This window comes from Phocoena phocoena, chromosome 1 (assembly GCF_963924675.1).
Source record: "Phocoena phocoena chromosome 1, mPhoPho1.1, whole genome shotgun sequence".
In the NCBI taxonomy this organism is placed as follows: domain Eukaryota; kingdom Metazoa; phylum Chordata; class Mammalia; order Artiodactyla; family Phocoenidae; genus Phocoena; species Phocoena phocoena.
In genome coordinates, this window is record NC_089219.1 from 9,089,391 (window position 1) to 9,116,803 (window position 27,413).

The window sequence follows — 27,413 nt, forward strand, 5'->3', positions numbered from 1 at the left end:
GAGGGCCACGAATCTAGTCACCGGGTCACTAGGTCACGGCCGGGGGCGGAAGCGAAGGCCCAAGTCCACCCCCAGCTCAGGGCCGCCTCAGCCCTGCGGTCCTTCAGTCCAGGCCGGGGGCCGAAAGTAAGTCTCCGCTTCACGGTTGAGGATCGCGAGGGGGGCGTGCACGCAGAGGGGGCGGGCCGACCGGCCACCACCGCTCCCCGCCTTCCGTCCAGAGCCCGCCCCCGGGTAGGTGGCCCCCAAGGCTCCCGAGGCCCTGGTCTCCCTCCCCGGCGATCACAAGCCTCGCTGTCACTCACCCTCTGGTCGCGGATGACTCAGAGCGCGCGCCCGTCGCAGCTGCGTGGCCGATAAGGAGGCGCCAGCAGACGCGGCGTGTCTCGGGTGGGGGCGCGGCGCCGGTGTCAAGTTGCTGAGGAAGGCGGGGCCAGAGGGTGGAAACCACCCTTGCGGGCGCCCGGAAACCCCGCCCCCAACATGGCGGCGCCCAGAAGTCTCGTTGGAAGCCGTCCCTCCACCGTCATGTGACGCGAGCCCTCGCCTCACCCGTCTGCAGCCACTCCCAGTCTCCGTCCCAAGCTCGAGAGGGCCACGTGACACTCCCGAGGCCAGTCACGTGAGGCGCGGATCCTGGGTGGGAGGGGGCTGGCGGAGGGGTCCAGAGTGGCAGTAAAGGAGGAAGATGGCGGGGTGCAGGGGGTCCCTGTGCTGCTGCTGCAGGTGGTGCTGCTGCTGCGGTGAGCGTGAGACCCGCACCCCAGAGGAGCTGGTAAGAAGCGGGTGGAGCCGGGCTGGGGAGGGGGCGGTTGCTAAGGGACGGCGAGAGGCGTTGCCGGGGGTGGGGCCGGGCCGAGCTGGGCCCGCAGGTAGCAGCGGGTGGTGCCTGGGGACCGCAGCCTGGGCTCTCGAAGCATCTGCCCGGCTTCACGTGCCCAAGTCTTGGGTCATTTCTCAGAACCCCTCCCTGGAATCTGAGGGAGAACCCAGGTCAGCTTCAGTTAATCCCATCCTTTTTTTTTTTTTTATTTCCATCAGAATGGAGTTTTGAATGAAACGAGCGTTTTCGGACTGAGCCCCCTCGCTGGACTTTGTGCATATCATGCAGCTGGCTTAGTTTTTCCAGCCCTTTATCACTCTATCCCTCATCCTTTCTGGGTCACTGATAATCCAGCGTCCCTCTGCAAAGCACCCTGGGAAAACTTGAGTTGTGTCCCCAGAGTTGACAAGTCCCTCCTGATTTCAGACTCGGCATGTTATCAGACGGAACCTGAACTCTTTCCCCCTTAAACTGGCAAGTGACATCTTTGAAGTGTCCTGACGATGAGAGGTTATTTGGAGAATGTATAAGTAGGAATGAAGCGCTCACCTGATGACTGTAGATCCCCACCACATCACCCCCATCCAAAAGGTTTTTTTTTTTTTTTAGGTCTTGTTCCCATTTGATGATAATGGCTCCAGATGATTTAGAAACTAGTAGCTGGTTTCAGTAAATACTTCTGCCTCTTTCCACTTTTAAAACCATTAAAAAGGTCTTCCTTCTCTGGATCTGTTTTTCTAGACCATCCTTGGAGAAACACAGGAGGAGGAGGATGAGATCCTTCCAAGGAAAGACTATGAGGTAAGATTCTTAGCTGCTGTCTTGGGTAACATAAGTAGTGAGTGACCTCACTTCAGAGCGAAGCATTAGGATTCCAACCAGAGATGCTCTTTGACCTTCTCTCCCGGGGAGTGGGTGGGTAAGATGTAACTTCTTTGTGGGAAGGGGCCTGTTTAAGAAGCGCTTTTCTCACCTCAGCCCCAAAGCAGGGTCTGGGTGTGTCTCCAGGCTCTCATAGATCTGTGGCACCTTAACCTGGATAGAGCATGTGTTTGCCATTAGACTATTTGCTTTTTTACAACTTGTAGAGACCCAGAGTCAAAGCCACTGACAGTGTTTGCTAGTAACAGGTGTGGGCCAGGAGACCTTGCTTCTCTTCTAAGAGAACTGGGTTTTCAGATGATTGTTTCCTGCCCAAGCAGCTTCTCTCAGAATTGTCAGTGCTTGGTTATAGTTCCGGATTTCAAGCATGGGACTCTTAAAGTGTGTGTGTGTGTGTGTGTGTGTGTGTGTGTGTGTGTGTGTGTGTGTGTAGTAAGGCCAGTGCTGCGGGAGTGCCTTTTATCATTTAATCAGTTTATGATGACATTTCTATGATTTTTGAAATGGCAAAAACAAGCCATGGTTGTGATAGAGGATTCGTAAATGATTTATAAAAAGAAGCTAGGGAAAAACCCATAACACTGCTCGTTAAAAGATGATAATTCACTTTACTAAACGTCCTTTGCCATGTTTTTTTCTTAAGTAACAAAGTGAGACTCTACTAAACACACTATTTTAACATGTTTTCCCCTCCCAGTTGATAAGAATTTTTGTAGCAATAGATACTTTTCTGTAATATCTTTCTAAATAGGGGAATAGCATTTCATTGTGCCACAGTGTCTTTAATCTGACTTCTCTATATCATGAACTGCATCGTTGTGACCATCCTTTCTTGTTCATCCTTAATTGCTTCCTTAGGATCAATTCCAAGAAGTGGGCTTAGTCATGTCTATGTTTAATGCTTTAAAGAAAATGTCAGGTAGACTTAAAAAAATCAACATCCTAGAGCAATAACATACCCAGACTAATTTTCTTTCTAATATTTTATCTTACTCTGGCTGTAGAATTTAGTGTAACTATTATGATTTATAGCTTCGCATGGAATTTTTAAAAAACTTTTATTATAGAAAATTTCAAACATAGACAAAAAATAGGCAGAATAGCGCATTGAAACCCCCTGTACTCATCACACAGCTTCAGCAGTCACTCAGCTCATGCCTAACCTTGTTTCATGTAGGCTCCCATCCACTTCCCTCTTCCCATATTATTCTGAAGGAAATTCTATACATCACATCATTTCACCCATAAGTAATTCGGTGCGTATCTCTAGTATATGAAGACTTTTTTTTAGCATAACCCAATACCATTTTCATACCTAAGAAATTCACGATAATTCCTTGATATCAAATAACCAGTGTTCAGATTTTCCAGTTGTCTTATAAACGTCATATGTACTTTTTTTTTTTTTTTTTTTTTTTTTTTTTTTTTTATGCGTTACGCGGGCCTCTCACTGTTGTGGCCTCTCCCGTTGCGGAGGACAGGCTCCGGACGCGCAGGCTCAGCGGCCATGGCTCACGGGCCCAGCCGCTCCGCGGCATGTGGGATCTTCCCAGACCGGGGCACGAACCCGTGTCCCCTGCATCGGCAGGCGGACTCTCAACCACTGCGCCACCAGGGAAGCCCTCATATGTACTTTTTAATAGTTTGTTTGAATCAGGTTCCAAATGAGGTCCTCACATTGCATTTGTGTGATATATCTTTTTTTTTTTTTGCGGTATGCGGGCCTCTCACCGCTGTGGCCTCTCCCGTTGCGGAGCACAGGCTCTGGACGTGCAGGCTCAGCGGCCATGGCTCCCGGGCCCAGCCGCTCTGCGGCATGTGGGATCTTCCCGGACCGGGGCACGAACCCGTGTCCCCTGCATCGGCAGGCGGGCTCTCAGCCACTGCGCCACCAGGGAAGCCCTGTGTGATATATCTTTTAAGTCAAGTAGGTTTAAGATGAAGTAGATTCCACCTTCATCTTTTTTTTTCCCCTTGCAATTGACTTAAAATAATTTTAGGAGTCTAGAACTTGCCAACTGTACCACAGTGGTATAGTGTAATGGGCTGCTCTGATGTGAGTGCGTTTAATCAATCAAAAAGCACTGTATCCACTGATGTATTGTCTCATATTTCTTTTTTTTTTTTTTAATTTTTATTTATTTTTATTTTGGCTGTGTTGGGTCCTCGTTTCTGTGTGAGGGCTTTCTCTAGTTGCTGCGGGCAGGGGCCACTCTTCATCGCGGTGCGCGGGCCTCTCACTATCGCGGCCTCTCCCGTTGCGGAGCACAGGCTCCAGACGCGCAGGCTCAGCAGTTGTGGCTCACGGGCCAAATTGCTCCGTGACATGTGGGATCTTCCCAGACCAGGGCTCGAACCCGCGTCCCCTGCGTTCGCGGGCAGATTCTCAACCACTGCGCCACCAGGGAAGCCCTTGTCTCATATTTCTTAAATATTTGTTTGCTTGTACATAGTTGAGAGACTTGCAGGAATAAGTATAAGACAGTCCATATTGTGCTGTCATCTTGCATTCCCTCATTGAGCCTGAGCCTGGTGATATCCTGACTGTTAACTATGACTGACACTGTCTCAGCTTTCATTCTACTCCTGGGAGCTCGGTACGGCATCTGTGCTCCATTGACCTACTGTATCCCCGGCTCCTTCACTCCTTTCACCATATTGCACTCATATTTGTAACGCATTTACTTTCAGCTGATATGCATACTTATGTAAATTTTATGGGCTGATGCTCTTTTGTGTGAGTCGTTAATATTTCTCAGTTAACCATCTCTGCATATGAGCTTCTTGAGGGCATTTGCTATGTGTAAGAGCAAATTTAGCTAGGCACGTAATCAGAAAAGTCTGCCCAGATTTTATTTATGAGGGATCAACTAGAAAACCCTTCTTTTGAAGCTCTTCCTAAGATGTGTTCTTTCTTGCCTTAGAAAGAGTTCATTGCACATACTTGACTCTTTGATAAGTTGGGGGTTTTATAAGATGTTAGAGTCCCTGTTGCTTTTTTTTTTTTTAATTGAGGTTTGTAGGTTTTTTTTATTTTATAATTTTTTTTTTTTTGCGGTACGCGGGCCTCTCACTGTTATGGCCTCTCCCGTTGCGGAGCACAGGCTACGGATGCACAGGGTCAGCGGCCATGGCTCACGGGCCTAGCCGCTCCACGGCATGTGGGATCTTCCCAGACCGGCGCACTAACCCGTGTCCCCTGCATCGGCAGGCGGACTCTCAACCACTGCACCACCAGGGAAGCCCAGACAATAATAACAGATCATATAGTTCATTGGTACCTGTTTACCAAGTGTCAAACTTTCAGCTAATTTATTTTAAAAAAAGAGAAAAAGATTGGTGTTCTGGTGTTCCAGTTGTTTCTAAATGTCCCTTTTAACAGCTTTATTGAGCCATAATTCACATGCTATACAATTTACCCATTTAAAATGTACAGTGCAATGTTTTTTTAGTATATTCACAGAGTTGTGCAATCATCGAAGCAATTTCACAACATTTTCATCACCCGGGAAGAAACCATGCACCTGTTAGCAGTCACTGCCCATTCTTCTTGCCCCTGACTGTAGGCAACCACTAATCTACTTCCTATCTTTATACCTTTGCCTATTCTGGACATCTGCGAGCGTTTTCAATGTTTATGGAGTCACAGTGTTATTAGAACCATCAAGCAAATAGTTAATTGCCAGTGATTTTTATACATATTTGGTATGAAGGATAGTCATATTTTCAACATGTCAGTTTTTTTCTGTTTGTTCCTAGAATGTGATGTCACTTAATTGATTAAAAAATATATACATGTGTGTATATATGCACACACACATATCCACAAACATATGTGTGTGTATACATACAGCTGACCCTGAACAACACAGGTTTAAACTGCTCAGGTCCACTTACGTGCAGGTTTTTTCCAATAAATACAGTGTCTGTATTTTCATTTTACAGATATTTAAATTAACTAAGTGTGGGGAAAACTTTGTGTTCCATTAGAGATCACAATATGTGGAATCAAAAGAGCTAGTATCCAAACTGTTTCAGCTTCTTGCCCTTGGGTGAGTCATTTATCAGTTTCTTCGTTTTTGAGGCAGAAATAGCAAAATTCGGATTTTCGACTGTGTGGGAAGTTGCTTCCCCTAACCCCTACGTTGTTCAAGTGTCTACTTTATGTACGTGTATGTGTAGAATATGTATGTGTATATATATATAAAATCATTAAATACATATATATATTTAGTCATTCATGGATGGGTCTAGTTTCCCAGCAGAAGTATAGTATACAGATTGAGTTTTTTTTGTTTTGTAATCAGGAAAACAATTTTGTTTCTAATATAAAAAGTACACCATGTTTGCTGGGAGAATTTTAAATCATATCCAGATGTGAATGCCTCCTAAAACACCAGAGATAACCACTGTTAACAGTTTTCCCAAATGTTTTGCATTGTATGCTGACATACAAATCTTAATTTTATTTAATCAAAATAGGATTATATTATACATTTTATTCTGCATCTGCCTTTATTTATTTTGCATCTTGCCTTTTTTACTTAATTTTTGCACATTTTCCCCATCTGTCTTTGTAGACCTGTCAGAATTATTTTATGGCTATATAGTCTTCTGTATCTGGGTGGATGATAACTGATTTAATCAGTCGCCTGTTGTTACTCCAGGACCCTTTAACAAAAGGAATTTGGACTTTGGGTAGTCATATAAATGGAAAAAACTGTCACGTGTCACACCTGTGTTTGTTTGGCTGACTCTGAACTCCTGTCTGGGAGTGTGGCCAGTGTCCAGTTTGTTCACTAGCTGACATGTAGGTAGCAACAGGTTATGGGGAGAGAGCACACAGAAGACTGTTTTCCTTTGGTGCCAAACTGCCGCTTCTCATGCAAGATGTAGAAATAAAATTATTTACTTTGAATTGTTTCTTGAAATGACTCTGGCCCACCTGCAAAGCGTTTGCAGAACAGCTGTGTTCTGCGAAGTTTAAGGAAAACAGTCTCCACGTTTGTCTCGTGACTAACCTCTTTTTCACAGACACGAACTGCAGAAGGTACTTAAAATTAGACTTTCTAAATTAATTTGGTTCTGGTTAATTGAAGTATTTGTTCATCTAATAGAGTAAGTTGGGTAACAGTAGTGACAGCTGAAGGTCTTTTAATGTTTGGCAGAAACAGGACACTTAAAAATATGTAGTTTAAAACTTCTTGGGACTTCCTGGTGGCTCAGTGGTTAAGAATCTGCTTGCCAATGCAGGAGACACGGGTTTGAGCCCTGGTCCGGGAAGATCCCACATGCTGCGGAGCAGCTAAGCCCGTGTGCCACGACTACTGAGCCTGAGTTCTAGAGCCCGTGAGCCGCACAAAGGAAGCCACCGCAATGAGAAGCCTGCGCATCGCAACGAAGAGTAGCCCCCACTCGACGTAACTAAAGAAAGCCCGTGCGCAGCAACAAAGACTCAACACAGCCCAAAATTAATTAATTGATTAATTTAACTTAATTAAAAATTAAGCAAAAAACTTCCTAAAGCGTGAAGTATACACCTAAAACAGTGCTGCTGAAATGTGTGTATAAAGCACAGATTGCGATACTGCAGGTCTGAGGGGGCTGAGGGTGTGTGTTTCGAACAAGCTCCTCCTGGGTGCTGCTGTGCCCACCTGTGCTTTGAGTGGCAGGAACCGGGAGTTTTATCCCTTTCCAGGTTTTGGTAATTCTTCCTATTGGCTTGGGACTTTTTTTTTTTTTTAACTCACACGTCCCTCTTTCAGAGTTTGGATTATGATCGCTGTATCAATGACCCTTACCTGGAGGTTTTGGAGACCATGGATAATAAGGTGAGTCCTTTATTGATCTCTTGGGACCAAGTAGGTCTTAGGACAGCTTCTTTTTCTGTTCTAAATACTCGAGTAAATTTCTTTACCCCTTGGCCTCTTAACCCTTTTCATGAGATATCTGCATTTATTACTTAGTTGTTCAACCTGCCAACCAGAGTGCCCGCTGTCAGTGCTCCTGGCCCGGCCCTTAGCGTTCTTCATTCTTGCATTGTAAAGCACCTGCCACCCCAGACATCATCACCGTGCTTGCTGTCCATATGGAATTTAGTCTAAAACTGGTTGGCTGAGATGTATTCCCTCCCTGCTGTCATCATAAGCCTGCAGTGAACGGAATCATTTCTTTCCTTTGTGAACAGAAAGGTCGCAGGTATGAGGCGGTGAAGTGGATGATGGTGTTTGCCATTGGAGTCTGCACAGGGCTGGTGAGCAGGCGGGGCGTGGGGAGACGATGGGCCAAGGGGCGGAGGGGTCAGAGGGCAAGCTCCAGCGGCGAATAAGTTGTTTGTTTTTATAACAGAGACTGCCTTACCCGCCCCCGCTCCTTTTTTTAAAATCATAATCCTGACACTTTTTCATACTTCTCTTGCCATGCAACTCTGATGCCCTTTAAAGCACGCAAAGGCCTTTTGAAACTGCATTTGGAAAGAGCGGAGCAGGCCCTCACACATCTCTGTACTGTTCCTCTCCAAGCACCAGTGGTCTTCCTTGGTCTCCGATCTTTTTTACCATCCTTTTCCCTCTGTGCTTTAACTCTCCTTCTGACAACTTAGCTGAACCCCTTTCTTTTGTGCTTGGAGGGGCCGTGGCGCCAGGCTCAGGTGGGACCCTCCTGTAGCCACAGTGACTAAGGAAAGCCTGTTCACGCGTGGCCTGTTGGTAACATTGGTGCAGGTGACCAGCGAGAACAGGCAGTGGGGGGAAGGGGCGGTGCCTCAAGGGGAGTGCCTGTGGCAGCGGGGAGACCTGGGTGACCGCCCACGTGCTCTTCACAGGTGGGTCTCTTCGTGGACTTCTTTGTACGGCTCTTCACCCAGCTCAAGTTCGGAGTGGTGCAGGCGTGTATCCTTTTCATGGGTCTTGGTGTTTCCGGACGTCAGCAGCTGCTGACTCTGCTTTCCCGTCTAGAAGTGAGTTTAACAGCAGACGTGATCTTTGAAGAGCTACGTATTAGCCACTTGGGTTTGAGGTTTTTCATTATCATCGAAGGACACGAGAGGAAGACTTTAATAGAAAGGTGCTCATGTTCATGGTTAGTAAGACCTGAAGCACAGATGCCTATTTTCCCTGATCGATCTACGAATTCATTGTAGTTCCAATGGAAATTCCAGTAGATTGTTGCTGGAACTCGAAAAGTCTCTTCCTGAATTTGTGTGGAATAGTAAAGAGCCCAAAGTAGCTGAGACAGTTTTGAACAACAGACAGGGGGCTAGCCATACTAAATGTCAAGACATTATAATTTAAGATACAGTCATTGAAACAGTATCATATTGGTGCGGGAATACCCAATTAGACCAGTGGGAAATAATAGAGAAGCAGAAACTGGCGCCCACACATACTGAGATGTGGTGGCTGACAGTTAGTGTTATAAGTTAGGAAGGATGGATTAGTTAAAAAGATGCCGGGCCGTCAGTTATCCACCTGGAGAAATACAAAATTAGATTCTTTGTACTATAAATTAATTCCAGATGGACTGAAGATGTCAATAGGTGAAACAAAACTTGAAGAGACGATGTAATGTTGAGAGTACAGAATAATTTCTAAGGACTCCAGGAGGCACAGAGTGAAGGGGAAAAGATCAATAAACTTGACCACATCAAAGTAAATATTCTGTTAATACACAAAAAAACCCCAAAACAACAATAAAACACCATAACTAAACTGAAAAACAAGTTTACAGCCTAGGAGAGGTTGTTCCCGTGCATTTAAGAGACAAATAATTAGTATCCAGAATAGAGGGAGAACTGCAGCTCAGTAAGAAAAAAGTCCAAACAGCCCAGTAGGAAAGCAAGCAAAGGATGTGAACAGGCAGTTCTCAGAGGAGGAAAATTAGCTGGTAGATAAACCTCACCTCACCACCAGCAGGGAAATGAAAATTAAATACATAGGAAGGTGCACCTTCCTGACTCCTGAGTTTCTGTTCTGAATGTGGCCCTCAGACATGCACAGAGATGTCCATTGCAGCTCTGTGGTGGCGAAGGATTGAAATCACACCGAATGGGAGAGTGGGAAAATTGATGTTCACATGATACGGGTTTACGTAGAAGTCAAAATAAATGAACCAGAGCTTTTACATCAGCATGACTCATTCTCAGAAAGCGTCGAGGGAGAGGAAAAAGGCAGCTGTAGAATGTGCATCAAGTGCAATGCCATTGTTTCAATTTTAGAAGCACCTAGAACAATGTGGATGCACATGGAAACTTGCAGGGGAGGATGCACAAGAGTTTCAGCTTAGTGGTTTCTTCCAGGAGAGAGGGAGGGAAGCAGAAAGGGTTTTGTTGTTGTCCTCGTTGTTTTTAATGGTATCTAATGTTTTCATTTTTAAAAAATAACCTGGAGCAAATGTGGCGTAACACTGAGATTTGTCAAGGCATGGGCTGTGGGAGTACAGGTGTCTGTACCTTACCTCTCATAATGTTTGAAGTATTTCATAGTTTAAAAATGGTTCCTAATGTAGGAGACATCTCAGGCAGTTGTGTTTTTTTTAAGTTTATATACGGAGAACAGGAGGGTGTGCAGTAAGCAGCCACCGTGCTTCAGAAGAGGAGAAGCTGCCTCACTTCAAGTGACGGTAGGACCGCCCCAGCTAGCGGGCACGGTTTCCTTAACCCCATGTCTGTAGCGGTGGAGGAGTGCAGCCAGAAAGGCTGCCTCGCCCTGTCCCTCCTTGAACTCTTGGGTTTCAACTTGACTTTTGTCTTCTTCGCGAGCCTTCTTGTCCTAATTGAGGTGAGGTGGTGGGGTGTCGCCTTTTTGCTCATGAGGTTTTGCTCTCATTTTCTCCGTCTCCATTTTCGAAATGTCAGGAAACTGATTTAGACTTCGAATATAGATTCCCATAGAAAAAGTGGTCTCTCGTTCACTTAGAGATGTTTTCTGAAAGTGGTTTCAGCCTCTGGTGAGATTAAAGAGGAACCATCTAGGCGAGAAGGTCGGTTTTCGACCTTGGTAGCACGTTAGAAATAACCTGGGGAACGGTAAAAATGACTTTAAATAACTTTAAAATACTTCAAACTTAAATACCTTAAACTTCAAAAGACTTTAAAATCACTTTAAAAGTGACCGATACCCAGCTTAGATGAATGAGGTGAGACTCTCCGGTGGTGGAGGCTGGCATTGATTTTGGAAAGGCCCCCCAGCTGATGCTGAATCACGAGGAACTTGCTGGAAATGCATCAGACCTACTGAGTCAGAAGCCCGGGGGGCAGGGGCAGCCTCTGGTTTCACAGGCCCATGGGGGGCAGCGGGGTGGGTGCTGCTCTGGTGAAGAGGGTCAGTTCGCCCTCTTTGGTGAGGCTGTCCAGGGTGTACCGTAGACCCAGTGGAGTCTGACTTTCTGGGTGTACCTGCTCTCCCCATCAGCCAGTGGCAGCGGGTTCTGGGATACCCGAGATCAAATGCTATCTGAATGGTGTGAAGGTGCCCGGAATCGTGCGTCTCCGGACCCTGCTCTGCAAAGTCTTTGGAGTGCTGTTCAGTGTGGCTGGAGGTAAGGAGGGTCTTTTCTGACCTTTATCCTTGAAGCGTTCAGGGGGCGCAGATGACAAGAAGCATCGTGTGTGTACAGAGTAGGTTCGGATTTGAAGGCCCCGGCCTCAAACAGGTTTCTGCACTGTTTGTTGATGGGTTATTTTTAAAATGCAGATGCTCTGAATTAGTTACCATTCAGAGATATCTGACCAGCACACCACTGAGTCTTGAAGTAGAACGAATGTCTAATTGGTTTGTGGAGTTGGCTTTTAGCAAAGTCAGCAAGTTTTCGTGCCAGATAATAAATATTTTATACTTCGTGGGCCAAGAGGCAAGAAAAGAAGCTATTAGGTAGGTGCTTAAACTTACATGACCGCTTAAAATGTATCCATGTGAGAATGTAAAGACCATTCTGAGCTCTCTCAGGCTGTATAAAAACAGGCAGCAAGGCCATCTTGGCCCACAGGCTATGGTTTGCTGACCCCCGATGTAGAATTTCAAGATTATTTTCTCCGGTTTGTTGGGAATTTGACTCACCCTTTCTCTTACAAAGTCATAGGATCATCTTTGTTTTATAGTTGTCAAGAGAAAGGTCTATGTAACAAAGGTCTCCTGACCCAGACCGTTCTGTGCTCACTGATGGCCTCCCCCTTTTCCACCTGTTCCAGGGCTCTTCGTGGGGAAGGAAGGCCCCATGATCCACAGTGGAGCAGTGGTAGGGGCTGGCCTCCCTCAGGTAAGGGTTGATGGTCTGCGGGGGCGGGTTACCCCTGCGAGTGGGCCTCCTGCACAGGGGCGTGTCTGTGGTTGAATTTGGAAAAAATCCATCGGGAGCATTCCAACACGGCTTCGGAATCCGCTGTCGCTTTGGGTTGACGAGAAAACGATATGGTCTGTCTCCCAGGAGAGCAGGTAGCTGGTACCTCGAGGCTTTGATGAGGCCCTGCTGAGTCCTAGGAGCAGGAATGGGACAGAGAGAAAGTCTGTTCAAATGAAAGTCACCCGGTGCTCCCACAGCCTTTGCCGAGCACGTCCACGCAGGGTGGCTTTGTGGAGCGTCTCGGGAGAGGCTGGAAGCCTTGGCTGAGATGGTCTCAGGCGCAGGTCTATGCTGATTCCTTTGGAAGCAACGCGGGAGTAGCAGCTGCTGTTCATTAGCGTTAGGTGCTGTCCGGGCCAGACTCTCATATACTGGCTCCTTTAAAGCCACCTCAAGGGTTGAGTTGCCCTTATCACCTTCCTTCTCAGATGAGGAGCTGAGGCTTAGGGAGGCCAAGGAGCTCGCTCAGGACCCCAGGCTCCCGTGCTCACGGGCTGGTCCACGTGGAGAAGTCTCAGTTCCCTATGAACTGTCGCTTACGGACGTTTACATCTCATGTTCTAAGGGGAGGGAGTTGCTGTGCGGCGGCCTGCGATTTTGTCGAGCAGGTTAAGAGTCGGCCCCCTTGGCCCTTCCTCGGTGACTGCCCCATGACGTCTGCAGCAGCTTTCAGTTCCGCCTAACCCTTCGCTCAGCAATTTCCCCTTTTCCTTTTGGACTCGCTGTCTATGTACAAAATGCAGTTTCTGAGGGGCCTAGAAATTGGGGGGCAGGAAAAGCAGTTCCTCCCCGAAGCCGCCTCTCTTCCCATCCGCTGCCCCAGACTCCTTCTCGCAGTCCCTGCCCAGGCGCGCTCAGGCTACAGGGACTCCCCGGCGCTGTGGATGCCTGCAGCTTCGGGCCCCTCTCTGACTTTGTTTTCTCTTGTTCTAGTTTCAGAGCCTCTCTTTACGGAAGATCCAGTTTAACTTCCCCTATTTCCGAAGTGACAGGTATGGAAAGGTTGGAAATTGGGGGTTTTTTTGGAAAAAACAAGCCGTTCATTTACTGCCACTGAGACCCTACACTTGCTCTAGTCGGGCTCACACTCTCACCTGCTGGGTGGGCTGCGTGCAGAACCCGACCGTCCGGAAGGAGGTGGGCTTTGAATTATTCTTCTGAAGATCAGGAGCACAAGGGCCAAGGAGGCATCATGGCTTCCATTTTGTCGTAACGTAGGGCCTCTAGAAGCATCTCAGACAACGAAGAATGTGGTCCAAGATCGAACATACGACCAGGGAAGCCCACAGGCGTATTATCAAGGATGGAGTTTGTTTGCTTGGTCAGCCGCGTCTCGGGTTTGGAAGGCTGCTTCTGGGCACTCTTCAGCCCATGGGATTTGCGTGTGTTACTGAGCCACACACCTGGCACGGCCCTTGCAGTCAGGGGCCTGGGGCCAGGTTGCGGTCCGCCTTCTCGCCGCGGTGTTCCTGCCGTCGCTGTCACCTGCCCCTCTGCTCGCAGCCACACTTGTACATTTTCTCTGGTGCTGAGCTTTCTGGAAGGAAGGTCTGATGAGCCAGTGGCTCGGCGGTGACACCAGAACCCTCCAGTCTGCCTCCTGAGAATCCATGTTGAGAGTCAACGGACGTCAGGGAGTCCCCCCACCTGGCGGAGCTCCTCTGGGGAGAGCGTTTGGCTCGTAGGTGAACTGCTTTGGCTGCCAAGTTGTCTCCCCAGAGACCTGCCCTTCATGAGCCCTGACTGTTCGTGGGTCTCGAGATGTTAAAATGTCAGTGCATAAGGAAGTGAAAGCTTGCCTTTCGCAGCCTGAGGGCTGTTTCTCAGATAAACCATCTCTCTCTTCTGTCCTCAGAGACAAGCGGGATTTTGTATCAGCAGGGGCGGCCGCCGGAGTCGCTGCAGCTTTCGGGGCCCCCATTGGGGGTACCTTGTTCAGTCTGGAGGAGGGCTCATCCTTCTGGAACCAAGGGCTCACGTGGAAAGTGGTGAGGAAGACCTTCCCCTGAGCGTAACCACACCCCCCAGATTTAAACTGGACACCTCTTACCCGTTACATTTACCAGTAGTTTTTTTTTTTTTCCTCTTTTACTGTTTACCAGAGTCATACTTTAAATACAGTTACAAATGTCTGGAAATAACAGGAGCAGAAAAGGTATACCATGCAAACACTAACCAAAATAAGGCTGGTGTAGTAGTTTCTTAACGTTAAAGGAGACTTTGAGACAAGGGGAATTACCAAAGTGAATGAGGGACGTTTCACGGTGATAAAAGGCTCGATTTAATCGATAGGTTTAGTTAACCTGTGCTTCTGATGAGACCAAGAGAGTTGACGTTACTGGAAACTCCTTTGCTCTAGACACCCATAACCTCCAAACTGTGGACTTTTCTGTACTTCCCATATTAACACCCTTCCCATCCTTAGTCAAGCTGCTGCTGTTCTCTCCTGACGAACCGTCCGACCCGATAGGTGAGACCGGCTGTGGTCCTGATGTGAACCCCCGTCTCCTGCCTCAGGGGAGCACTTTCTTCCTCTGGTGTTTACTCTTCCTTTTTTGGCACAGGGTCTGGTGCATAATAGGCTGTAAATGAATAATCCTTCACAAAAGGCTGAATGAAAACTCCTAATAGCCTGATTTCCAACTTCTCACACTTGTGGTGTATCTACTGCCATGGTCACCAGGGCCCTGTGTCCAGACCTGGAGTTGGCCGGTCTCTGTGCGGAGCAGGAGGTTGGTGGGGACACGTCTGGGAGGAGGCAGGACCTGTCGCTATCGAGTGTTCTTGTTTTTTCACCTGTCCCCTAGCTCTTTTGCTCCATGTCTGCCACCTTCACCCTCAACTTCTTCCGTTCTGGGATTCAGTTTGGAAGTTGGGGTTCCTTCCAGCTCCCTGGGTTGCTGAACTTTGGCGAATTTAAGGTACGTTTTGTCCTTGCCCCCCAAATTTCTTTCTTGACCCGTGAAAATTGCTCTTAAGTACCAGAGAGAAGCTGTCAGAAGGATAGGTGCGTCCCTGCCCCTGTCGTCTCCTGCATGCCCTGTGCTCAGTGTGGGCGGGATTCCAGCACTGCTTTGGCTCTCGTAGGGAGAAGGCAGGATCGCTTCTCATCTCTGTCTTTTTCTGCTCCTGTCCCTTCCTGTTCTCATGGGCACTCTGGTTTTTCTCTCTCCCTCCCTTGCCCCTTCTCTCAGTGCTCTGACTCTGATAAAAAATGTCATCTCTGGACAGCTATGGACTTGGGTTTCTTCGTCGTGATGGGGGTCGTTGGGGGCCTCCTGGGAGCCACATTCAACTGTCTGAACAAGAGGCTTGCAAAGTACCGCGTGCGAAACGTGCACCCGAAACCTAAGCTCGTCAGGTACCCACGCAGCCACCCCCCTCCCGCCGCGGCCCCCAGGCCCTGTGGGCACCGGGCCGTCTCTCCCGGGGAATGGACCCCACTTCCCACACCAGCTTTCATGTCATGTCTAAGACTGAAAATGGAAATCTGTTTGTCAGACGGGCCAAAAGACTGAGGCTGAGCTTAATTTATATCAGAGCCACTGGCTCGCTCCCAGCCTCTCTGGACTTGGCCGCCAGGACACATGACAAAGTCAGTATTGGCCCCGCCGAGGGGTGTACTCTCGCTAGACTCTCGCCCCAGGACTTAAAATGGAAGGCCTTTCATTCCTCGGAGAGAGATGATGTGGCCGCAGCAGCCCACGTTACTGGCCACCCACTTTTTACATGGAAATTGCTGGAATGCAGCAAGTCACTGATAAATTCTGCACACGTGCTAACAGCAGGGGCTGCTGTGCGTGCTCTTGGGGGAAAGGAGGGTTGGAGGTAGGCAGTTTTTGAGTTCCCAGGACCAGGTGACTTTTTATCCACAGTAACAGCTGCACTTTGCCTCCTAGAGTCTTAGAGAGCCTCTTGGTGTCTCTGGTGACCACCGTGGTGGTGTTTGTGGCCTCCATGGTGTTAGGAGAATGCCGACAGATGTCTTCCGCAAGTCAAGTTGGTAATGACTCCTTCGCACTCCAGGTAACCCTGGTGCACCTGCTACCTTTGTCCTACACACGTGAAACAGAAGAATCCGGAAATGTATGGCTTGCCTCAGTTTAGAGCTAATAGATGTGTTGGGTTCATTGTTCCACACCTGATTCAGATTGCCCGGGGTGGGGCGGGCGTTGTAGTAGTCTTTTTACCTAAGAGAGGATGTGCACCAAACTTTCTCTTTCTCACTTTTGTGAACAGTCCTGGCTCTCATAGAGGGAACTCCTCTCCCTCTCTCTCCCCCCATCCCCCTCCCTCCTTCCTTCCCTCCCTCTCTCTCCCCCCATCCCCCTCCCTCCTTCCTTCCCTCCCTCTCCCCCTCCCACCCCGTCCCCCTCCCTCCTTCCTTCCCTCCCTCTCTCTCTTTGTTGAACAAAACTAATTGGAAACAGACGTTCAGGATGCTGACTGACTGCTTCTCCTCCGAGCCTCAGTTTACTCTTTGACCCCCCCCACCCCTGAAAGGTGCATGCCAGCCTCACCCTCGGGATGTAAGAGACACCCCTCAGACGGGAGAAAGGAGTGCCTGCCTCAGGGCACACGGTGGTCCTGGCTCGTCCTGCATCTTCTAGTTTTTCTGGGTTTAGGTCATTTACTGGCATGCCTCCTCTTTGCATTTCTCCTTTTCCTTTCCTAGGAGTATGTGATGTTTTCTAGCACCTTTCCCCGAAAGAGCCGGTTGAGTGAGGTAGGCATTGGAGCTTACTGTACCCTGTGTTTTTCAGTCCAGTCCGGTGGGTCTGAGAGCCGGCCTCTAGGGTGGAGGCTGGAGGTTCTCTTAAGTACATGTCTTGTTGCCTCCGGGGAGCCACTCGAGTCCCTCTGAGCCCCTTTGGGCTTTCGGCTTGAGTGGCTGCCTCTTCCTTGTCCCCGGGAACAGTCAGTGAACGGCTAGAATGTACTAGGTCAGAGGTCAGCAAACTGCGGTCCATGGTTTTTACATTTTTAAAGCGTTGGGGGAAAAAGAAAAAAAGAAGGACATGTGACAGAGACTGTATGTGACCTGCACAGCCTAAAATATTAACTGTCTGGCTCTTCACAGGAAATGTTTGTTGATCCCTGTGACTGGCTATTCCCCAAGGCCACCTCTTACCAGACCAATATTTTCCAAAGTGTGTTCTAAGGAACATTGATACACGTGATTCAAGAGCAAACAAATGGAAAAGGATTCTGTGGTCAGATGGGTTAACCAGAGCCGAGTAGGTTTCTTTCATACAGGCTTTCTCAGGGCCTTTAAAGTTCCAGTAAGTGTTAGGAATGTTTGGAATGTTTGTTGTGTGCCAGGTGTTCTACTAAGCACTGTGCATACATGACCTCCTTACCATTGCCACGTTGGCTAGTATTGTCCCCATTTTACGGATGAGAAGACTGAGGCCAACTGAGGCCTTGCCTGAGATCACCCAGCTCGTAATATATAGCATGAGGTGGGTATTATTCCCATTTCATAGATGAGGAAACGGAAGCTTCACAAAATTAAAGACCTTTCCCAAGGTCACTAGAGGGTGGCAGTGTGAGAGTCAAATCCACCTGATCATGGAGCCTGTTCTCTGCTTTTCACAGATACACCGATTTCCAGCAAGTGCTGTGATACTTCTGTATGCGTTTGACCACAGGACTCTTTCCAGAGCACCTTCAGGACTAGGTTCCTCCAGGCATAGTTTGGGAAACACTGCATGTGCTGGTGATTAAGCTGTCGCCTCAGCTTGTCCCCCCTTCACTGTTCCGCACACGCGTCTCCTTTGCCAGCTCCTCCCTGCCAGGTTCTGCCGATAGGGGGCGCTCTCCTGTCTCCTACAGCAGCCTTCATCCGGCCGTGTTGCCCAGCCAGGTCCACCTGGTAGGGTTATACAAACCCATCACCTGGTATTGTTACAGGGTCCACATAAGGGCATCTTTACAGTGTCATTAATATCGATAGAATGGAATCCAGGAAAAGTCTGCTTAGTTAACTTTGCAAGAAACACTTTCTAATTGTTTGCCCAGTGAGAGGTGTGAGGTCTGCCCCCTGTGCTACTTATACATCGCCAACCAGAAAACAGATACCCTCGCCCTATGATGAGTCCAGCAGTGCCCGGATCTCATCTGCTCACACAAAATGATGAAGAGAATGAGAGGGCTGGGATGTGGAGAAATAATCTCTTCTCCCAGCTTGGGTTTTGTTCAGCCAGGTGGGAGAGGCAGCCAGGAGCATGGTGTCTGCATCGGGCCTCGTGTACGTGGGTCTTCTTCTGCAGCAAACTCGGGTGGAGGCTTTTTCCATTTGGGACAAAGTTGGGGCGTTAGGTCAGGCCGTGCCCTGGACTCTCCTCCGCAGACGCCTGTCCACTCCCGGCCACTTGTCGGTCCCCTGCCTCGTCCTCCACCATCCATGGTGCTCTGGGGCCAGGCTTCCCGCAGTACCACTGACAAAATTAGCCCTGGGAGAGGAGGCAGAGCCAGACCACGGTGAACCCTAAGTGTAGTTACGTTTTTGTTATGAATGTGCATGGACAGGGCCCTCCTCCTGATTCTTTCTTTCTCAAAACGCAAGGAATATACCGTATCACGGTTGGCTGCTCTTGGGGATCGATCTTTTTTCTGCTGCCTGTTTAATTTACGGGTAAAGCTTGCAAACCAGACTCTTTCGACCTCGCTGGAGACATCCCACTTGAAGTCTCAGATGCCCTACTCAGGGGCCCTTATTTGACTTTTTGATTCCTTTTTCTTAGGTCACATCAGAAGAAGTGAATTCCAGCATCAAGACCTTTTTCTGTCCCAATGAGACCTACAATGACATGGCCACACTCTTTTTCAACTCCCAGGAGTCTGGCATCCTTCAGCTTTTCCACCAGGATAGTGAGTATCTGGGAGGGTGGGGTTTGGGGCAGGAAACAAATGGTTACTCCTCTGTGAGACAGAGCCAGGCTTGCCCTTCATTCTAAGCGAGAACAGGGCTTTTCATTGGTAATGCCAACCCAGACAAGATTGGGGTGTCTGCCTCCGGTGCTGGAGGTGAACCGGTCAGGGCTCAGAAGGACCTGGCGGGAGCCAACGCAGCCTGGTGGGCCTTGGCAGGCATCTTAGCGGGACTCAGGTCGGTCTGTTCTGGCTTTGCAGGTACTTTTAGCCCCATCACTTTGGCGTTGTTCTTCGTCCTCTATTTCGTGCTTGCATGTTGGACTTACGGCATTTCTGTTCCAAGCGGCCTTTTTGTGCCTTCCCTGCTATGTGGAGCTGCTTTTGGACGTTTAGTTGCCAACGTTCTCAAGAGGTACTGCGTGTGTGTGTGTGTGTGTGTGTGTGTGTGTGTGTGTGTGCGTGTGTGTGCGTGTGTGCGTGCGTGCCCTTGAGTGCGTATGCACAAGTGTGCAAATCATAACTCCCTCCCGCGCCCCCAGTATGATTCTAAGGCACGTTCTTGGTTTCTTTCTTCGCCAGCTACGTTGGACTGGGCCATATCTATTCGGGAACCTTTGCCCTGATTGGTGCTGCGGCTTTCTTGGGCGGGGTCGTCCGTATGAGCATCAGTCTCACGGTCATCCTGATTGAGTCCACCAGCGAGATCACGTACGGCCTCCCCATTATGGTCACCCTGATGGTGAGCACGCCCCCCGTCTAGGCCTCCTTCAGGTTCGGGGCCACGTTCCCCCACGGCAGCCTCTTTTCAAGTCTTTGCTTTGTGTTTCAGGTGGCCAAATGGACAGGGGACTTTTTCAATAAGGGCATTTATGACATCCACGTGGGCCTGCGAGGCGTGCCGCTCCTAGAATGGGAGACGGAGGTGGAAATGGACAAGTAAGGCCAGGATTTCTCTTCATGTCCTAGTTCCAGAATTTACAGACTTTAGGGCCTAGGAATGTTTGTATTAGGTAGGAAACGGTAATTCAGATTCTTGGGTTGGAAGAAGGAAAGTAACAACAGCAAGGTCCTTCCAACGGCAAGCACGTCTGTACCCAAGTGTGTTCGGGATGGTGGAGCGGCCCCGTGCAGCTGGGGACTGGGGCGGGCAGGGCCGCTTCGTGGATGGTTCGGCCGCTGTGGCATTCTGGTTAAATAGGAAGGGTTATGATTGAGTGTTTAAATTTAGGCTCCAAGCCCTGTGAGTGAGAACTAGCTGCCTCGTGTGTGCCCAGCGAGGTGTCGTCCCATCAGCAGTGATTCCTCTGGGCATAATCACCAGCTTATCCATCAGCCGACAGATAGTTCAGGCCCCCCGTGTCTGGGATCGTGCAAGGCGCTTGAAGTCTAACGTAGGGGTCAGCCAACTTCTGGAAAGGGCCAGATAGTAAATATTTTCAGCTTTGCAGGCCATGTGCTCTCTGTCCTGCCGCTTTAGTGTAGAAGCAGCCACAGACAACACATAAACGAGCGCGCGTGACCAGATTGGACCTGTGGGTGACAGTTGCCATCCCTGGTCTAAAGGGACGCCCAAATATTTTAATTCCAGTATAATTAGCAGTTCAGTGGTGATACTGGCATGTGCCATGGGGTACTGAGGAGCGATGGCCAAACCCCTGAGCAACTGGATGAGGTTTGTGGAGGGGGGACATTCATATTGAGCTGAGGGTCTTGGCCCACACGTCTGACAGAGCAAGGAAGGGCATTCCAGGCACAGGGAACAGCATGTGCGAAGGGGACGGAAGTACCAAGGAACGGGTGTGTTCAAGGAACTGCTAGAGGTGGTTCAGAAAAGGGGCCCAGGTGGTCCAGGCAGTGCAGGAGAGGCAGCGCAGCTCCGTCATGGCTTGCTCCCGGTGCCGTGGACTCTGTCGTGAGCGCCGACCGCTTCCCTCCTTCCCCCAGACTGCGAGCCAGCGACATCATGGAGCCCAACCTGACCTACGTGTACCCGCACACCCGCATCCAGTCTCTGGTCAGCATTCTGCGCACCACGGTCCACCACGCCTTCCCGGTGGTCACGGAGAACCGGGGCAATGAGAAGGAGTTCATGAAGGGCAACCAGCTCATCAGCAACAACATCAAATACAAGGTAAAGGGGGCGGCCCCGGAGGAGAGGTGGGCGATGGACAAGTGGTTCCCTGCTGCCCACAGTCATGCCGTGCCTGTCACACCCCGTAGATGGGGTGGCCCCGGTTGGCTCTTGTGAAAGTCAGCACTCTTTTCATTGCACGTGACAGTGAGTGTGGACTGGACAGTGAGTATAGACGACGCAGTGAGTAAGGACTGTGTTAGGCCGTCAGGACGTGTGTTCATTCCCACTGCAGCAAGCACGTGGATAGATTGTTGTTTTAAACATCAGTCTTGAGTATTCGGTGCGGGTTGTATCTGGGAGGGTTCTGAGTTGCCAACAGTGGACTGTGACCTACTTAAGGAAGAAAAAAGTCTATTGGAAACTGCAGGATGGACAGGAAAGCTGAAGCGCCAGGAGCAGTGCACTCTGGGCGAGCAGGTGGCTGGTGGCCCCTCTGCAGGTACCAGGAGGCACCTGCGCTGAGGGAGAGTCCCGCTGCCTCGCTTGGGTCACGTGCCCACCCTTGGCTTCGGAGGCTGGGGGGCACGTCATTTGACAGGACCGCCAAGACGTGACGTAGGAGCATTGAGATGCTGTCCCCAGGTCAAAGGAGTAGGGGTGTTGGGCTGGCAAAAACCTTGGGCTCCAAGAGGCTCCTTTGAATCACAAGCCCCTGAGCCGCTGCGAAGGTTTCTTGCAGTTCCGGCATAGGCCTGTGCTTTTGACCCTCACTGTCACCCACATCCTCACCTGCGTGGGTGCTGGCGCGCCCGCGCTAGCTGGCCGTCGTCGCCGCCCCTCCCACCCACAGAAGTGCAGCATCCTCACCCGCGCCGGTGAGCAGCGCAGACGGAGCCAGTCCATGAAGTCCTACCCGTCCAGCGAGCTGCGGAACGTGTGCGACGAGCACGTGACCTCCGAGGACCCGGGCGAGAAGGAGGACCTCCTGCAGCAGATGCTCGAGCGGAGGTGAGGGAGCGCGGCCGCCTGCGGGGCCATCAGCCCCTTGCCCGCCCGCCGGGGCTGTCCCCGGGGGCTTGGGGGAGGGGGTCGGGGACGTGGACGGGAAGTGATCCTGCTGAGGGTGTCCTAGGCAGCGTCTGGTTTCTGTATAACAGATACACTCCCTACCCCAACCTATACCCTGACCAGTCCCCAAGCGAAGACTGGACCATGGAGGAGCGCTTCCGCCCACTGACCTTCCACGGCCTGATCCTGCGCTCGCAGCTCGTCACCCTGCTCGTCCGAGGAGTTTGTTATTCTGAAAGCCAGTCGGTGAGTCTCCTTTCTTGTCCCCAGCAGGATTCTGGAAGGCGTGAGGGTGGCAGGAGCACAGTCCGTGCACCTGCCGTCCAGTGGTGTGTGGCCGCGTGGCCCCCGGTGCAGGCAGGGTCCCTGCGCTGAGCCCGAGCAGGGCTGTGAGTTGCCCTCCGGCGCCTCTTCCCGTAGTCTCCTCACCCGGGGCTGAGTGTCCTTCTGGCAGGTGGGCTCTTAATGTAGTTTCTGCCTTTAATGTCTGCCGTGAATGAACTTTGTTACATGTGTCATCCAGAGAAATACCCTTCTTCTCATCGATTCTCCTGTAGTTTTCTTTTTTCTCTTTGGTTTTTGTCGAGATAGCAGGCATGGGTGGGCTGTGTTCAAAGTGGTCCCTATAGCGACCTGGGACACACTTGACCCTTTCAGATGGAGCCTGAAAAAGTCACCCAGAGGACTAGTTTCCAAACTGACTCTCCTGCTTTGGGTCTTGCCTGTGGGCAGCCAGCTGAGGTCCCTCGTGGTCTCACTGGCCTGCAGAAGAGCAGCTCGCATGGGCAGGACAGAAAAGGCCATGGGTCGAGAGGCTCAGGCTTGGGGGTGTGGCCTGTGGGGAGGGCCAGCCCTGCTGGAATGGGGGAAAGGTCACGTGCGGAGCACAGGAGACAGGGAATTTGGAGGCATGAAGTGGGCCAGACTACACAGGGCCTTGCCTGCACGTAGGAGCCGCCAGAGCTGGCCCGAGTCAGCGGTGGACGGGGAGGGCTGTGTGCAGAGGGGAGTTAAGGGGAGGAGAGCGGGGCAGGGCAGTGACTAGCACCTGTGCTTCCTGTGCCCCGCTCGAGAGCTGGTAGTGGCGGCCCAGCTGCCCGCTGACGGTCAACAGCAGTGAGAGCTGAGGGAAAGTCCAGAAGACTCAGAATGCAGGAGGAGTCGCGAAGCTCCTGTGTGAGTCTCCTGTGGCTGCCATTTCCAGTCGCCACAACTGGGTGACTTCCAACAACAGCAGGGTATCCTTTCAGAGTTCTCAGGCCACAGGACAAGACACAGGTGTCGGCAGAGCCGTGCTTCCCCTGGAGGCGCCTTCCTCGTTTGTGGTGGGTGCCAGCAGTCCTCGGCCTGCCTCGACTGGAGGCTCCCCACTCACATCTCCCTCCTCGTCACCCACTCTGTGTGTCCTCTCCTCTCTCATAAGGACAGCAGTCATTGGGGTTAGAGCCCACCCTACTCCAATATGACCTCGTCTTGATTCCATCCACAAAGGCCTTGTTTCCAATGAGGCCACATTCACAGGTACCAAGTGTTAGGACTCGGACGTATCTTTTGGGGTGACACAAGTCACCCCACACAGCTACTATTAGTTAGCACTTTTCTCGTTGAAACTCTAGAATAGCTCAGGTCTGCTTTACAGATGAAAGGGAAGTTCAGAGAGATTAGGGGACTGGCCCAGGAGACACAGCTGGGAATTGGCGGAGAGCTGGCTGTGCAGCACCTGCTCTGGCCCCTGCTCTGCCCTGCCCCGCTCTCAGACGCAGAGGGAGGGGGTCTCTAAAGGTGACCCTGCCAGTTGCCGCGTTCGGTGCGAGGACTGTCTCGGTTGGGGTTGCAGAGCGCCAGCCAGCCGCGCCTCTCCTACGCTGAGATGGCCGAGGATTACCCGCGGTACCCTGACATCCACGACCTGGACCTGACCCTGCTGAACCCGCGCATGATCGTGGTGAGACGGGCTTCCCTTGGGGACGGGGCCAGGCACGGAGGCCGAGGGCCTGTCCTGCGTGGACCGCTGCTCGTCTGCACGGTTGGCATCTGATCCTGGCCAGGCAGGACAGGCCACAGGTCCCCTGTGTTGTCTCCTCTGCAGGACGTCACCCCGTACATGAACCCCGCGCCCTTCACTGTTTCCCCCAACACCCACGTCTCCCAAGTTTTCAACCTGTTCAGAACGATGGGCCTGCGGCACTTGCCCGTGGTGAACGCGGTGGGAGAGGTGAGCGTAAGGGCGCGTGTGCCTGCGGCCGCATCTCCTGGAAGGGACCCTCTAAGGGCAGTGCTGCTCTCACCCAGGAAGGAGCAGCAGAATCCCGCAGGGAGGCTTCTCAGACCCGACCTGCTCTGTGGCTCCCCACGGGGGTGAGGGGCCCAGGGGTGGAGGGGAGACTGCGGTAGCTTCGGGAACCTTCCCTTTGCCTCCGGGGTGTTTCTTCTACACCGTCTCCTGTGTGGCCGGCAGATGTCGCCAGCGTCTCACTGGTCTTCCCTTCTGAGGCCCAGAAGCGCTTAGGGCCTTGTCTCTGTCCTGAAACCTTCCTCTTCACCCTTGACCTGATGACGCCTCCTTGAGGAGGGGGCCAGTTCCCCGCCCTGTTATGGGAATTTGTAGCAGTAAATGAGGGAGTTTCAGACAAAATACTTGGAGAGTTTTGAAAAGTAAAATACCTAGTAATTATTGCTACAGATTTTTCCATTGTTTTCTCTTTCTTAGAACTCCATTGTTTTTCTTATTCCACAAACATTGGTGTTTGTAGGAAAATATGAAAATATAGATAGGCAGGAAAAAGAAATGCCAAACCCTGATCTCTGTAGAGGCAGCCATGTTAACTTTTCGAAGTATATCTTGTTTTTTTCCTCTGTGTCTAGACATAGAGGTTTTATATGTCAAGGTATAGTGAAGATGTGAACACTATTTATCCCGTTTAATACCTTAATTTTTCAGTTAATCTATAGGAAATGACTTTCCACAGCAGAAGGTGTTCACTTGGGATACTTTGACAGCTCGGGAGCATTCCGTCGCGTGGCAGTCCGGTCACTCATTCAGTTTTCCTCTGTTGTGCAATATCTAGTCAGATTTCACCATTAACGGTCACCTGTTTGAGGCTTTCGGTGGGTGTCGCCTCGTTGCCCTCCAGGAAGTGACGCCTCTCCAAAGTGAGGGTCACAGCAGGCCCTCCGACGGCACGGCGTGTCCTTACGCGGATTTAGTGGCAGGGAGTCAAATCGTGTTCCTTGAAACACGCTGACAGTTCTAACGCAGTTTATGGTGTGGGACACCCACCTCAGTGACAGCTGTGAGTCACGGCGATGGCTGTGGAAAATACCCTTTTAGGGAGAACTCTGGTTCTCTGGACTCTCATGCTCTGCTGTGCTTCTGTCACTGGCTTGGCGGAGGAGGCCGGGTGTTCCCCACACAAAGCAGTTCTCTGGTTCTCTGGGTACCAGCTAGGCGTCCTAAACTCAACTCAGCCCTGGCGCTGTCTGCTGGGGGTGGCGTCGGGTCCCTCGGATTGAGGGCTCAGCCCCACAAGACTGTTCATCACACCCGCCTTCCCCCCCACTTCAGTTATCAACGGAAAGTCCAGGTTGTCACCTGTGCTCCTGACTGACTGGCTGTAAATAGGAGGTTCCCATGACCCCCTGCTCACAGAACTCCGGAAAACAGTTACTTTATATCCTTTTATAGTAAACAATAATTTAGTAACCCCGGAATGGCCGGATGGAGGAGGTACACCGGGCAAGGGATGTGGGATGGGGAAGGGGTGCCCAACTCTGCATCCTCTCTGGCACCGCCTAGCACCTCACGTGTTCACCAGCCTGGACGTTCTCCAGACCCTGTAGCTCAGGGATTTTAATAGAGGCTTCATGACATAGGCATGATTGATTACATCATTGGCCACTGGTGCTCGATTCAACCTCCAGCCCTCCCCTCCCACAGCTACAGGGTGGTGAGAATGAAAGTTCCAATCTTCCAGTCACACACTTGGTTCCCTGGGAAACCAGCCTCCATCCTTAAGGGCTTTCTGAAAGTTACTTCATTAACATAAACGCTGGGGTGGTTGAAAGGGGCTTGTTAGGAATAATAAGACACCCTTATTACTCATCACTTAGGAAATGCCAAGGGTTTTAAGAGCTCTGTGCCAGGAACTAGGACAAAGTCCAAATATGTGTTATGATAAATCGCAATATCACGGTGACTCGGGTAGCTCTGCAAGATGGTATTTCTGAGCTGGAGCAGGGGTCACCGCCGCTCAGAAGCCTTCCCTGGGCTCTGCGTGTTGCACAGGCACACCAGGCAGGCTGCGTGTGGTGGCTGAGACGCTAGATAGCGTGGGCCCTGTTTAAAAAGACATTCACGTTCAGATTCTAGCCGGCCCGACTAAAACCATTTGGAGCCGAATTCATCCCACTGGCCTCCAGCTTGCGATCGCGAGTTGTGTCTTGATCTCGTTCCCATCTAGAAATTAGGTGGCCTTTTTTTAAAAAATAAATTTATTTATTTATTTATTTATTTTTGGGTGTGTTGGGTCTTCATTTCTGTGAGAGGGCTTTCTGTAGTTGCAGCAAGCCGGGGCCACTCTTCATCGTGGTGCGCGGGGCCTCTCACTGTCGCGGCCTCTCGTTGCGGAGCACAAGCTCCAGACGCGCAGACTCAGTAGTTGTGACTCACGGGCCTAGCTGCTCCGTGGCATGTGGGATCTTCCCAGACCAGGGCTCGAACCCGTGTCCCCTGCATTGGCAGGCGGACTCTCAACCACCGCACCACCAGGGAAGCCCTAGGTGGCCTTTGAAATGAGTGTCTTGATCACGTTGTCAGGCCTGTCCCCGTCCTTCCAGGACCTGATTCTGGCCCTGCCGTTTATTGAGACGGGCCGGGCAAGCTCTGTCCACTCCTGTCCCTCATGTTCTCGTCCCAGTGGGGTTCACTCTGCAGGTGACTTGGGTCTGTTTCTGCTTCGTCCTAGATCGTTGGGGTCATCACACGGCACAACCTGACACGTGAGTTTCTGCAGGCACGGCTGCGGCAGCACTACCAGAGCCTATGACGGCCCGGCTCGGCCTCGCCACCGCGTGCCAGCCCGTCCTCTCCGGGAGCTGCAGCTCGGGCTCCGCCGCCGTGGCTGGCTAGGAAGATCCCCAGTCGCCCGCTGGCTTGGAAAGCCTACAGTCATCGAACACTTTGCCGTCAGAGCTCCTGGGGGTGGTGTCGAGCCATCAGGGTCTGGACTTGCGTGACCTCAGCCAGTGTCTTCCCGTTTCCTGCCCCCTGCGCCCCCCGATCCAGTGCTGGCACAGGCCCCAGCCCCTCCTCCCCGCTAGCACCAGGACCAGAAGGGAAGTCAGGCCTCACCC

General features: G+C 50.8%; 1 protein-coding gene across 2 annotated transcripts; it reads left to right on the forward strand.

Annotated features, from left to right (window-relative positions):
- Window positions 1–688: 688 nt before the first annotated feature.
- CLCN6 (chloride voltage-gated channel 6) lies at window positions 689–27,156 on the forward strand. 2 transcript variants are annotated; one of them, XM_065873691.1, is made up of 23 exons: window positions 689–775; window positions 1,565–1,624; window positions 7,471–7,536; window positions 7,893–7,958; window positions 8,529–8,595; window positions 10,376–10,482; window positions 11,116–11,242; window positions 11,892–11,959; window positions 12,977–13,035; window positions 13,899–14,031; window positions 14,851–14,964; window positions 15,238–15,404; window positions 15,943–16,069; window positions 18,790–18,916; window positions 19,178–19,331; window positions 19,499–19,658; window positions 19,749–19,855; window positions 20,864–21,050; window positions 21,844–22,001; window positions 22,151–22,307; window positions 23,899–24,006; window positions 24,151–24,276; window positions 27,026–27,156. In XM_065873691.1, exons 1-23 carry the CDS (start codon window positions 689–691, stop codon window positions 27,104–27,106), a joined length of 2,613 nt encoding a protein of 870 aa, XP_065729763.1. In that variant the 3' UTR covers window positions 27,107–27,156. The 2 variants fall into 2 exon arrangements, with proteins under 2 accessions (XP_065729763.1, XP_065729769.1); XM_065873697.1 differs by lacking the exon at window positions 7,471–7,536 and having other exon boundaries at window positions 27,026–27,106.
- Window positions 27,157–27,413: the final 257 nt, after the last annotated feature.